This window comes from Carex rostrata, chromosome 15 (genome assembly GCF_964058835.1).
Source record: "Carex rostrata chromosome 15, lpCarRost1.2, whole genome shotgun sequence".
Classification (NCBI taxonomy): domain Eukaryota; kingdom Viridiplantae; phylum Streptophyta; class Magnoliopsida; order Poales; family Cyperaceae; genus Carex; species Carex rostrata.
Genome location: NC_135932.1, coordinates 8,445,929 through 8,458,791, shown reverse-complemented (window position 1 = coordinate 8,458,791; position 12,863 = coordinate 8,445,929). Strand labels below are relative to the sequence as shown.

Below are 12,863 nucleotides of genomic sequence, written 5' to 3'. Positions count from 1 at the left end.
CAATAATTTTTACCTATCTAAAATATAAAATTTGGTCTCCTAGTTTATTTTAATATGGATATCATGTTGAGTAGTTTAGATCAATTGTTTGAATTTTGAAAATAGAGATAAAAAATGTAAATCATGATGAAGCATGAAAAATATGAGGCATTTGAATCCTTCTCATATAAATAAATTGTAAAATAAATTATTTTAGCTAAATAATTATTGTTACTTTTATTAATGTTCTTGTATAGTATTGTTAATAATTTGAATAATTTGTATATATACATGTATTTTTGAGATATCAGATAATATATTTTTAACTTGAAACCAGACGACTTCCGGGTTAAAATTTGAACTTTCTTTATATTTTTGTTAGATTTTTTCGGATTGCAAATTAATTTATTGATTATTACAAAAAAATAATTGTCAATAAATTAGTTAACTGTTATAAATTAATTTATAGTGATTACAAATATATATTTTTAACATTCTTTTTTTGTTAATTTCATTCAACGAATCAAATATGACATCAAAAAAAAAAAAAAATTAGAAATGACCAACTTTTGCTGTGATTTTTGTCAAATGGAAAACTTTGGATCCGAAAAAAAAAAAATTAGCTTCAAAATATTTCCAGTGTGGCTATCTGTGTATGTTGTCGCCATAGTGGCAATTGAATAATTCGGGTTCATTTTGGTGGAGTAGAAAATTTGTGATTTGAAAATAATTCGGATATAATTTAAAAATGATTCGGCATTATCTATATCAAAGATTTCAGTCCCACAACCACAAGGGAGCAAAAATAAAAAAATATTATGGAAAAATTCAGAAAAAGTATGGAAATAATTCGTATAATGCGGAAAAAAATTATAAAATTTGCGAATTATTCGCGAATAATTTGGTCAAAGTTCGGTCAACTGAATAATTCGACATTCGGTTTGCCATCACCAAAAAGACAACGTTGTGGCTAATAGGAAAAAAAAAATTCGCCTCTAAATTTTGGAATCGATTTTATTTTGATCCATCTACACCATCGAAAATCCCAGCCAGTCTTTCTGTTCTCTATATTATCTGGACTTCAGCTTGGGTCCGATGGCCATTGGATCCAAAGTGGTTCCAATGGGTTCGCTCACGATCGGATCTGTTTCAGGATTCGTGCACATGAATTTTAAAGCATACGCAAAAGTGTGGGTGCGAATCCTAAAGCAGATCCGATGGTGAGCGAACCCATTGAAACCACTTTGAGTCCAATGGCCATCGGACCCAAACTGTTCTCATTATATGATATTAATTTTCATTAATTAAAAAATGTCTCATTTGTGAGAGGAGGCCTATTCTAATGGATCCGTATCCTCCCAGGTACCTGACTCATCACAATTGAAATGGACGGCTCAGATTTACTATCATCCGGTCGGGATTCGGATGACAGAGGGTATTATTTGTGCTTTGAGATTCGTGCCATGTTAAATAGAACAATTTTGGACCGTCTGATTCAATTGTACTCAGTCTGGTAACCTGAGGGGATGTGAATTCTATTCTTCTCTTTGATAGTAACTCTTGGCAGTAGGTGGAGAACTAGCGGAGATATAGCGACATGTTCCTTATTTGAAAGCGAGAGAAACAGAAACAGACGCAGAGAACTAAAATAGCGGGCGAAGCTTCTCTATTCTCAGCGACCGTGCCAGCGATAGTTAAGACTTGAAAGCCGCTTCCAAGCTTTCAGAGAGAGAGAGAGAGAGAGAGGGAGAGAGAGGAGAAGACGTGAGTTCGGATCTCGAATTTCGGCAAATTGGCGTTGTATTGTGGTAATTAAAATTTCTTTTACTTGATTTGCAAAAGCCTAGGTTAGGTATTGCCACATTCTTCATCGGGAAGGATGTGTAAAATCTAAAATACAGATCTCCTTAAGTTAATTGTAAATTTTGGATTTAATAGAAATTAGGGAATAGTAACGCTTAAGTCTCCAGGGATTAATCATTCCTGTTTTCCCAGCAAAAAATTTTGATCTCTTTAGAAGCTGCTTGTTACTATGAATTATCCATTTTGTAGGTTATACTTTTGTGTTAGGTTTAAGCTTTTGTAATTTGCTACTTTTAAAAAAAAAAAAAAAATCTAATTTACAAACGGTCCATGGTAAAGTTGTTTATCAATGCAAGCATACCAGTATAAGCATACGTTGTTATACATAGGAAAATTATACATGATATTAAAAAAACAAATTAACTATTGGGGGCTTAGCCCCTCTTAAATCTGCCCCTGGAAAAAGCTCTCATACACCAACAAAATTGCCAACGTGTACTGTGTCAGGCTACCAGCACTGACTCCATGATTGGTGCTAGTGTAGCTTGATTAACTTTCTTCTGGATTTTGTTGTGACTTTTAATTAACTGTTTGAACCTAAATTGGATCCTTTACTCTTAAAAAAATCTCTTGTTTGTTAAAATGACAGGTTTATGGCTGGCTTGATTAGTTTGCGTGCTAACCTGAACCTTACATGTCGAGTTCCTTCTCGGCAAGCTTTTCACACCTTACATGTCTTTTCACCGTGTAACATCAAGTATCCTATACCTTCTTTTACTGGTATTGGACCATTGAAGAAGCCTCTTCTGTTGGTACCAGCTGCCCTGGAGGTCTCCAGTATGGACACTTCTTTACCTTCAGGAGGTAAATTACTGAACAAAAAAGAGAGTATTTTTGTAAATTTATTTTCTAACAGTATCTTGGGTGTGCACCATCAGTAAATAATCTGGTAATATCATACCAGTATCTGTATAAAATGGTAACCAACATGCAAGCTTCTTCTTTTTAATGCTGATAATTGGTTTGATTAACTAGTTGTAGTTGGTACCTACAAGTATCTGTCCATTATGTTTTTATTGTAAATTTTTCTTTAGTTTTCCATTTTCTTCGATTGACTTGATGTATTGCAAAAAGAAAAGGAAAAAGACAGTTTGTGTGTATTTGAGCGAGATGTATTTTTTATTTTATTTCAGAAGTACCTTTCCAGCTTTTTATGTATGTTTTACTTTTTTCTTTTCCAAAAATATCACGCGCTGAACACTGGTAAGTAACATATATTTGTCACTTGTCATCAGTTGCATGATCATCTGGAAAACTAATTTTTAAAACAAAATAGAAAAGTACTTTTATATAACACTCACAAATAATATTGCTCATAAACAGTTTGATGAAAAATAATGATAAGTCTACTTGAGTGGCTTTAAAAACTATGCTTTCAAAGCAATGTACCTAAATATCAGCTTCAGAATATCAAGAAGCATTGTCAATTGGGTTTCTCTGCTTTTCACCAAAATATGGGATCTGATACTCATTTTTTATGCACATATGTTAATAGACAATGTAATGGAAAATATTTACTATTGATTGATACCATATATACCTTGGCCCTATAAAATATAATTGAATTTTTACATTCATTTTTCAAATTGATTGATATCCAGAAAAAGCCATGGATGCCATGTTGACAAACAACATTAACATAAAGATTTAATCAAAAGCTTTTAATTTGCTTTGGAATTGCGCTGGTTTTAATCTTTTCGTGGATTCAAAAAGGAATGCAAACTTTTGCTGTGCAAATCAAATGGTTATCTTACTTGCTTTTAGTCTTGTTTGTTTGTTTGTTTTTAGTGTTTCTTCTATTTCTGATTTTATATTTTATTTTCATAGATGTGCTCAATGTATGGCGAAGTGCAGATGCAGTTTGTTTTGATGTGGATAGCACAGTGTGCTTAGATGAAGGCATTGATGAGCTTGCTGATTTTTGTGGAGCTGGGCAGGCTGTGGCTGAGTGGACAACTAGGTTAGAATTTGTGTTTTTTATTTGGCTATTTTGTGCCTTAACTGCAGGTTAGTTACTCAAAACTAGATTCAGTGAAAGCTTTCTAGAACAATTGGGCCTGACTGTTGGGCAACTACTGTTCTACAGAAAAAGCCAAATGAGGGTGAACTGGGATAGAATTGAGTGAAAGGTTGGCTCAGCTGAGTATTGTTTGAGGACATTGGCAAAACTGAGCATTTTATGGTAAATGGATTTGTTGAAGCTTTATTCCTAGGGTTGGATTTGGCAAAGGTGTCACCAAGTGAACAGGATCATAGTAAGACCACAATAGGAGATAAACTTGATTGCAAAATTGAGCAACTGAAGCTAACTCAATGAAATTTAACCTAATTGGTGTATAATTGCACAGCAAAATTGGATTTGTTTTATGCTTGCTTGTGCAGTTGGGATTATGTGGCGAATCCACTGCTGAGAAGAAAACCAGGCTGATGTGATTGTTTTATTTAGATTTGCCATGTTTGGTTGCAAGTTTTGGGTTATTGAATGCTAGATTGGATTGAATCTACATCAAACCGTGCTATCTTCATGGCAATGCCCAGCTGAGGGTTTGTTTTTAAAAAAAATGAGGTTTATTTAAGCAAATATGACAATATGGCTAAATTATACTGATTCAGTGCTGACATTATCATTAAGTTTCATTTAAACAGAGTTTTTATTCCTTGTCAGTACCATACTGGTACGACACCTACAAAAACGGCTAAAAGACTGGTGTGAAGTGCAAAGATAAAATAATTTGTTTAAGCAGAATTTTTTTTTTTTTTTTGAAATCATGGGTTGGGAGTCAAGCCACTCAACACACTTTCAAACTCCTATGTATATTATAGAAGATTTCCCCACTTGTGGGTTTCGAACCCATGACCTCCTACATGGGAGCTATGTGCCTTTGCCACTAGACCAAAGACAAGTTCTTTCAAGCAGAATTTTTTTATTCTTTCTGTTTGCCTTTTGATTAATAGAGCAATGAATGGTGCAATTCCTTTTGAAGAAGCTTTGGCTGCTCGTCTCTCTTTGTTTAAACCTTCTCTCTCCCAGGTACATGATTTCCTGGAGAAAAGACCACCTAGGTTAGTAGTTGCTTAATTGCTGTGTTAGTACTATTTTCATTTTTGCTGGAAAATGATTTGTCGTTAAAAAGAAGGGAGAAACTTAATCTACTCCTCTCTTTTTTTTAAGATAACGTTTGCCCCTAAATAATTGTGGTTTGGAACTGTAGGATTTCTCCTGGAATTGCTGTGTTGATTACGAAACTAAAAGAAAATGGTACTGATGTATACTTGGTGTCCGGAGGCTTTCGACAAATGATTGAGGTACGCTAGTGCTTGTTAGAGTAACTTTTTTTTTCTGCAGACTTTTTGACTATCACAACTCAAGTGTATCATGCAAAATGAGAATTAACTACCGTGACTTAAGCACCTGAGAAATATCACAGAATACAGATTCCTGTAAGAATCATGAAATATCCTCTATGCACCTCACTTCTCCTTTTCTCTGAAATATGCCCACTACTTTTCTCACTGCCCCTTTTGTTGATATTTATCATGTTTAATCAGGGCTGCTTATGGTTCGCTTCTGTATATTAATGAGATTTTGAGCCTTGGGTACAAAAATCAAATTTTCAAACAAAAGTTTGGGAAGAAGTGCAGGATTTCATTGTACAATAAGAAAGCCCAAACTTTGATATTAATCCTCTGAGAAATGAAAAACATTATATTTATTCTTCCAGAATTTAAAAGGCCCCGATCTTGTTTGATGCACTGATGCATCATTTCTTGGCTTAAGCCAACACCTCACTTACATGGTCACCTTTTTACCCTGAAATCATTAGACTCTATTCCATCCCTCCATGTGTTCTCTCTGGTATTTAAAAAGAAATTTCACAAACTGGCCTAGAAAGCCAATGTTAGTCCCTAATAACACACTACAGAATTGTTATTAGGTTAATTTTTTTTTTTTTCCTAATTCAACCACTTAAATTTGTCATGTGAGAGGTGCTTGTTTCTGTGGAATGGCTGTGGTTTATGATTATGAGGTGTGGGAGTAAGGGTACTTTTGTCTAACATGATTTAATCTAAGCATTGTCGTTGAGTTTTTGTCTGTCTTACCCAAAAAAATTGTGTTTTGAGCAAATTTATGTTATCAAATTTTGGACCGATAAGTATGATGTTTTGACTTTTGAGTTTTTAAAGGACAAATATTATATTTGTGATTTGGAATCTCAAACATCGTTTTTGAAAGTGTAAACATAAAATCCTGCCAATATTTATGTCGCATTACACTTCATGTTAGTGAATTGATGTAACTTGTGTAAACTTAAGAATTTCATACATCCTAATATGAGCTTGCACTGGTACTTCTTATACTGCATCTCTCTAAATAAATTATAATGAGGGGAGACAAACTTGCAAAAGGTTGATCCTGTATTCCTGTAAGATATGTTTTGTTTTGTAAGGGTATATATGATATTTAAGGTTTTTAGGGACAAAAAAAGCAATCACTGTTTTCTTATAACAGAAATTTTTACTTGATTGAGAGCAAGACCAATTTATATCAGGTGAAAGTATACCTCACTCATAAAATATTTAAGGTTTCTAGGGACACAGTGATTGCTTGTAAGATATGCTTATCTTTCATGCTTATCAGGTGAAAGATAAGCAATCACTATTTTCTTATAGCAGAATTTGTAAGATATGCTTATCTTTCATGCTAATTTATCTTTTTCTTGTATGTTAAACCTCCAGAAAGGAATAGCTGGTGACTTGTATATTCATCAGATAAATAAACAGTAAAGAAATAATTCTATCACTATGTTTGAGGCATAACTTGTCCAATTCTCATTTCATGTCCTCGAACAAGTAAATTTGCCTTGAAGCTGTGACACTTTAGCGATATGTTACTTGGAAGAAAAGTGGAGTTCCATATTCTAACCTGCATTCTATTTTTACATGTAGCCAGTAGCATCAACACTCGGAATCCCTTTTGAGAATATATTTGCAAATAATTTGTTATTTGGAGATTCTGGAGAGTTCCTTGGTTTTGATGCCTCTGAGCCTACCTCAAGGAGTGGAGGCAAAGCATTGGCAGTGCAACAAATAAGAGAAGTTAGTGTTTTTTTCTTTTCCTTTCAAAAGAGAACTAATGTTCTCTTTAAAAATATCAGATCTTGTGGTTTTGACCCATAACTGACATTTGAATTGTAGGCACATCATTACAAAACACTAGTAATGATTGGTGATGGTGCAACTGACCTTGAGGTAATAATCTCTCTGCACATTACATGACACCATGTTTCTGTTTATTTGGTTGCTTATTCTCCTGGTAGCTTTCCTCACTGGCAACCGCAATTGTTTCTACATCCGGCCGGAACAGTGTTCTAATCATTTGCTTGCGATTTCAAGCACTAGATTTTGAAGCCAAAAATAGGTTATGCTAGGGCAATGTATTTCTGGCTTCCGTTTATTTGTTTATTTTTTGTTGCTTCTTTATTTCCGCTTTGAGATTTATTTTTCTTTATTTTCTGACTTTATATGATAATTTGTTGCATGTCCACCTGTACTGGCTGAAACTGAGCTGTAATTGTGCTGCTCTTTGCTTTGTGGATATGTTAACTGTTGAATATTATTGATATATTTGAATAATTTACTTTTTTTACAGGCAAGGAAACCAGGTGGGGCCGACTTGTTTATCTGTTATGCCGGGGTTCAGATGCGTGAGGCAGTTGCTAGGGAGGCCGATTGGATTGTCTTTAATTTCAAGGAGCTAGTCAACAATTTGCCATAGACTACAATAGCTACCATTCAGCTTGTTATTAGTTGTTTGTTTAGGCAAAAAAAATAAGCATTTCCAGACCTCGCGCTGTTTGCTAATCTGGAAGGGAGAAGTTGCAAGAATCAACTTGCGCGTCTTGATTGTGCATGTGTTTTAGCCACTGAGCAAGTGAGCAAGTGTGCAAATTTGCCTTTTTTTTATTTTCTTTTTTGGATTCACTTGAATTGCAGCTGTGGATATTGGTAATTATACTGGTATACCCACAAAAAAACCAAAATATCAAGCTTTCCTGTCTTATGTGGAATTGCAGTGCACTAAACCTACAGCCATTCTAATATATTAATGTACTACAGTTTGGGAATAAGAATTGGATACGTAGGTTCGTTTGTATTTATATTAAAAGATACTTTTAAGGGGAATTGCAAAACAACAAGAACCGTTTTGATGCTGCGCTGAAAAGCGTAGTTTTTAATATTTGTGCTTTAAAAATTCGCACATTCCGGATTTTTAGTGAATTAATTAAAAAATTTAGATATTTTAAATAATGAAATCTAATTTGTGAACGTCCATTCTAGGGGTGTAAACTGAGTGAATTTGGAGCGGATAATGGTAATACCAAATCTATATTCATAATAGAGTGAGTCTATGGTACTATGCATATCACGGGTTGTTACCGTGCTACGGCTCTATATTCGAGTTTTCAAATCCGAACCATCCATCTTGTTCTCCATATTAATATGTGTTTGGAGACCAAATTTTACATTTTTTGAAAAAAATTTACTATTTTTTTAGATATTTAGAAAATCACTTGATCTGAAAATTGTGGACCATCCAAAAACAGTGATTTTCAATAAATCTAAAAAAATAGTAAAAAAATTTCAAAAAAAATAAAATTTGGTCTCCAAACACATATTAATATGGAAAACAAGATGAACGGTTCGGATCGACCGTTAGGATTTGAAAACTCGAATATAGAACCGTAGCACGATAACAAATCGTAATATGCATAGTACCATAGACTCACTCTTCATAATATATTACAGTGAGTGGATACGAATACAAATAGTAAATGGATATTAAAATGTAAAACCAAATCTATTTTAAACAAATATGGATACAGATACGAAGCAGATTATCCACGAATATGGATTCAAATATGGATGTGAAATGAATAATTATTGAATAATTGAGTTATATAAACTTTAAGATACAAATATTAATTAACAAAATTCAAAAATAAATTAGAAAATGAAAAAAAAAGATCTGTTTTAAGTAATTTAATAATTTAATAAAAAATGAATGTAATCTTACATGGATAGTGTAGTTTTTATAAAATATGCGCCACAATAAACTTGAGAGTAGTTTGTCTAGAATATGTGTCAAACAAATGCATACTGAAGCGGAAAAGAAAGGAACTGTATCCTAACTATTAAGGTTAGTCCCACAACATAATTTATAGGTTGAAATCAAGGTTTTAAATAGTTATTACCGCGTCATAGCGGAAAAAGCTATTGCGAATAGCATAACTATAGCGAAATCTATTTTACATAGTGTTTTTTGTTTAAAAAAATATACGAATATATTTTATATTGCGAATAGCGTAGCTATAGCAAAAACTATCCTACATAGCGTAGCTATTACCGCTATAGCAGTCGTAGCTGAAATAGCGCACTTTTATCCCATAGCATAGCGTTCAAGGTCCGAAAACGCTATAACGCGCTATTTAGAACACTGGTTGAAATAAAGAATATATAAAGGAGCGGATAATATTGACGAGTCCTATGAAGAGCAGAGGAGAAAGGAGAGTAGGACAGGAGAATTTGAAGCAAGTTTCGTTCGGATATCCGATCCGTTTAGAAATTGAATAAATTATTCGTATCTGAATCCAGATGTCCTTCTCTCATTTATTAAAAATTCGTATTCGAATCCGAAAATATCCGAATCCAAATTATAAGCGGATTTGGAGCGGATAATCCAGCTCCATTTACACCCCTACCATGCAGCAACCTTTTCTACAAATTGTGTTGCTGTGATTTTTGGGTGACATTTTCTAAGCTTCATGATTTTGGATTTTTAAAGGAACAAGCTTAATATAAATTGCGTTTTCATAGAGATTCAGAGAATTTTAGTTTTCGGCAAATATTAATTCTTTCTCTCGTGGGAATATGAGGATTAAAAAATTGTATATATTTAATTTAATGATTTTATTACAGAGGAGGGTTTAAATGCACCATCATTTTGATGCTCCAATATGCTTCATGTCCTTAATTTATCTTCATTTTCAAAGTCCGAACAGTCGATCGGAACCGCTCAACATGATCTTCATAATAAAATATGTTTGGAAACCAAATTTTATATATTTTAGAATTTATTTTATTATGTTTTAAGATAGGTACAAAATAACTTTATCAGATGATCCAGAATCTCCTTGAAAATGATTTTGTATCTATCTTAAAAAATAGTAAATAAATTCTAAAAAATATAAAATTTGGTCTCCAAGCATATTTTATTATGAAGATCATGTTGAGCAGTTCAGATCGACTGTTCGGATTTTGAAAATGGAGATAGATAATACAGTCTATGTGGAGCATATTAGAGCACCAAAATGATGGTGCATTTGAACCCTCCTCTTTATTATAAATTTAACTTATTTTTCAATGAAAAGTTATATTTGAAATTAGGAGCAATTTATGTATACCCCTCAAAAACTTCGAAATTACATATTTTCCTCATCTAAAATTCATAACATCATTTTTACCCTGCTATAATTAAAAACTCAAAAATTGATATTTTTTTTATCTTTTCTATTAAAACTCATTTTGAATGTACCAATTACCCATTTTAACTTTTATTAAAAAATAAAAATATCCAAGATGTTTATGAAAAATATCTTCGTCTTCTAATTGGTCAGTTTCTCTGAATTCACCTTCCTTTGCCTAAGGAGCTAGCAAAGGACAAATTGTTCATTTCTCTACTTTTGATACTTACATAAGATAGACGTAAATGTCATTGTGTATGCGTCAATAATAATAATAAAAATCTATTTACCATAAAAAAACCAACCAAATAGAAAATTGAATTTTTTTTTAAACATGCTACATACTTTTTATTTTTCTTAACAAAGGGTAAATGGGTACTTGTCAAATTTAAAATGAGTTAAAATTTAGAAGGGTAAATATGATATAATGAATTTTAGATGGACAATTACATAATTCAAAATTTTTGAGGGGTATACATGAAATTCCCCCTTGAAATTATTACGCTCCTATTATAGACCATAGTACAGTGCTACTTGTTTCAACCCGACCCGAAAACCCGCTCGAAATTCAACAACCCGAACCATCCCAGCTGATGACGGACAGAGAGAAAGTCGTCGGCGGCGGAGGGGATAGATGGCAGGCGGCGATGGGGAACTTGACGGAGATAGGTTCCAATCTCGATTCTCTGCAGAAGTTTCTCTCTAAAAAGGCAGTCTTTGTCGACGAAGAAACCTTCTCGCGCGCTTCTCTCGCCTCTGAACAAGCGCGATCTATCAAGGTATCAAATTTGAAAAGTTCTACAACGATCGAGCTTTCCTATTGTGTTATTCTTTCTAATTGCGTGAAGTTGTGGGGAACTTAGTTCCTGACCCGGTACTGGTACATGCTGGGTCTCAGATCCAACCAAAATGCAGTATTCTATGATGCGTTCTTGCATATTTGTCTCAACAATAGAAATTTTTTCAGACATTGGAACAGAGGGTAGAGATATTAGAGAGAGAGCTAGATGCTGCAATTTCTGCTGCAGCTCGAGCTCGAAATGATAAGCGACAAGCAGAAGCTGCACAGAAGGCTGCAGAGTTACGGACGCAGGAAATAACCAAGGAGCTTGAGAATACTTCAAGTATGGCAATAATATCATGCAAAAGTTTTAGTACAATGGTACCTCATGGTCTGGTACTCTAGTGCCAAGGATCACCTTTATAGGTGTTGTTACAGTACTTGACAAGTTAGGTCAAGTGGTGTACTGGTACCGAATTAGTATCGGTGCACTTTCTTTTCTGGTGTCCTACTTCATTGATACTGGTACACTACTTTATCAGTTAAGGTACTGAATCTCTGCTGGTTAGGAAATTAGTATCTTGGGCATGTGGTTTGTGTTTCATACTGGTACTCAGCTAGATGCAATATACCAGTACCATGTAAATCCAGTACTGTACACTAGCAGTTGCATGTTCTTTCGTGGCATTTATTCGACCTACTTGCATAATTGAGCATTATTCATCAAGTTTTGGTCACACAAAACATAATCTGGTACCAATTCAGTTTTGTACAGCTCAAATATTTTACTCTCAATTAAGCCTTAGTCAATTAACTGTATAGTTAAAGTAGCCAAAAATAACAAGACAGTTGAAAAAAATCTTTAAATGCTCTGTATTTTCTACACAGAGGTTTTCAAGTTACACATGGAAGAGTTGCGAGCTCAACAAGAGGAGATCTCTAAGAAGAATAGTGAAATAAAAGTTTTAGAAGCTATAATTCAAACACTAAGTAGGAAAGATTCAGGGGGAACTGGTGCATGATTCCATTTGTATCAGAAACATTGTTTCTTCTACTATTTATTTGTTGTACTATGGCTCCCTAAGCTTTCTATAATTTTTATTTGTTATTATAAGGTTGAACTTATTTTTATTCATGTACATATGTGGTTCTGTTTCAATTAAATGCTAGAAGAGAAAATGTTTCTGCTATGGTGTACCTTACCCTTCTGAAGACTATACCAGTATAATCCCATATATGTATAGGTATTGTGAATTGCATTCAACTTGGATCCTCTCTTGTACCTGACCAACTGGTAATTGACATTTGCACTAACACAAATCTGAATGCATGTACTTTAGGGGATATCAACTTGCTTCTTCTATATTCTAAGTTTCTTTTGGGAACCCTTTTTTTGTATCATTTGAGATGAGCAGAAACTTCTTTAGACATGCATCAATGAGACAAATTGGCCTTTCAGTTTGAAATTAGAGTTTTAATATGATATAAAATCAGTTCCTGGTAAAAAAATTGGCCTTTCAGTTTTCTGATGGCTCTGGCTTTCAATAGGGTAGGTGGGAGGTTAAGCTGTATTTTGATTGCTTTTCTGATTTTTTTTTAATGGGATAGGTGGGAGGTTAGGCTGTATTTTGATTGTTTTTCTGACTATTGATACCCAACTGTGCATTGCAACTAAGCAGTTTTTATTGGCAATACCTTCAGTACAGTGAATCAGTAAT

The 12,863-nt window shown here is 33.7% G+C and overlaps 2 protein-coding genes across 2 annotated transcripts; both read left to right on the top strand.

Annotated features, from left to right (window-relative positions):
• The first annotated feature begins 1,538 nt into the window (after positions 1-1,538).
• Positions 1,539-7,906, top strand: PSP (3-phosphoserine phosphatase). Its single transcript, XM_078315758.1, has 8 exons — positions 1,539-1,787; positions 2,432-2,646; positions 3,670-3,802; positions 4,798-4,905; positions 5,055-5,148; positions 6,790-6,939; positions 7,039-7,092; positions 7,493-7,906. Exons 2-8 carry the CDS (start codon positions 2,436-2,438, stop codon positions 7,616-7,618), a joined length of 876 nt encoding a protein of 291 aa, XP_078171884.1. The 5' UTR covers positions 1,539-1,787; positions 2,432-2,435; the 3' UTR covers positions 7,619-7,906.
• A 3,000-nt stretch (positions 7,907-10,906) lies between these two features.
• Positions 10,907-12,288, top strand: LOC144566794 (tropomyosin). The gene is made up of 3 exons (XM_078316816.1): positions 10,907-11,143; positions 11,332-11,488; positions 12,034-12,288. Exons 1-3 carry the CDS (start codon positions 10,958-10,960, stop codon positions 12,165-12,167), a joined length of 477 nt encoding a protein of 158 aa, XP_078172942.1. The 5' UTR covers positions 10,907-10,957; the 3' UTR covers positions 12,168-12,288.
• The last annotated feature ends 575 nt before the right edge of the window (positions 12,289-12,863 follow it).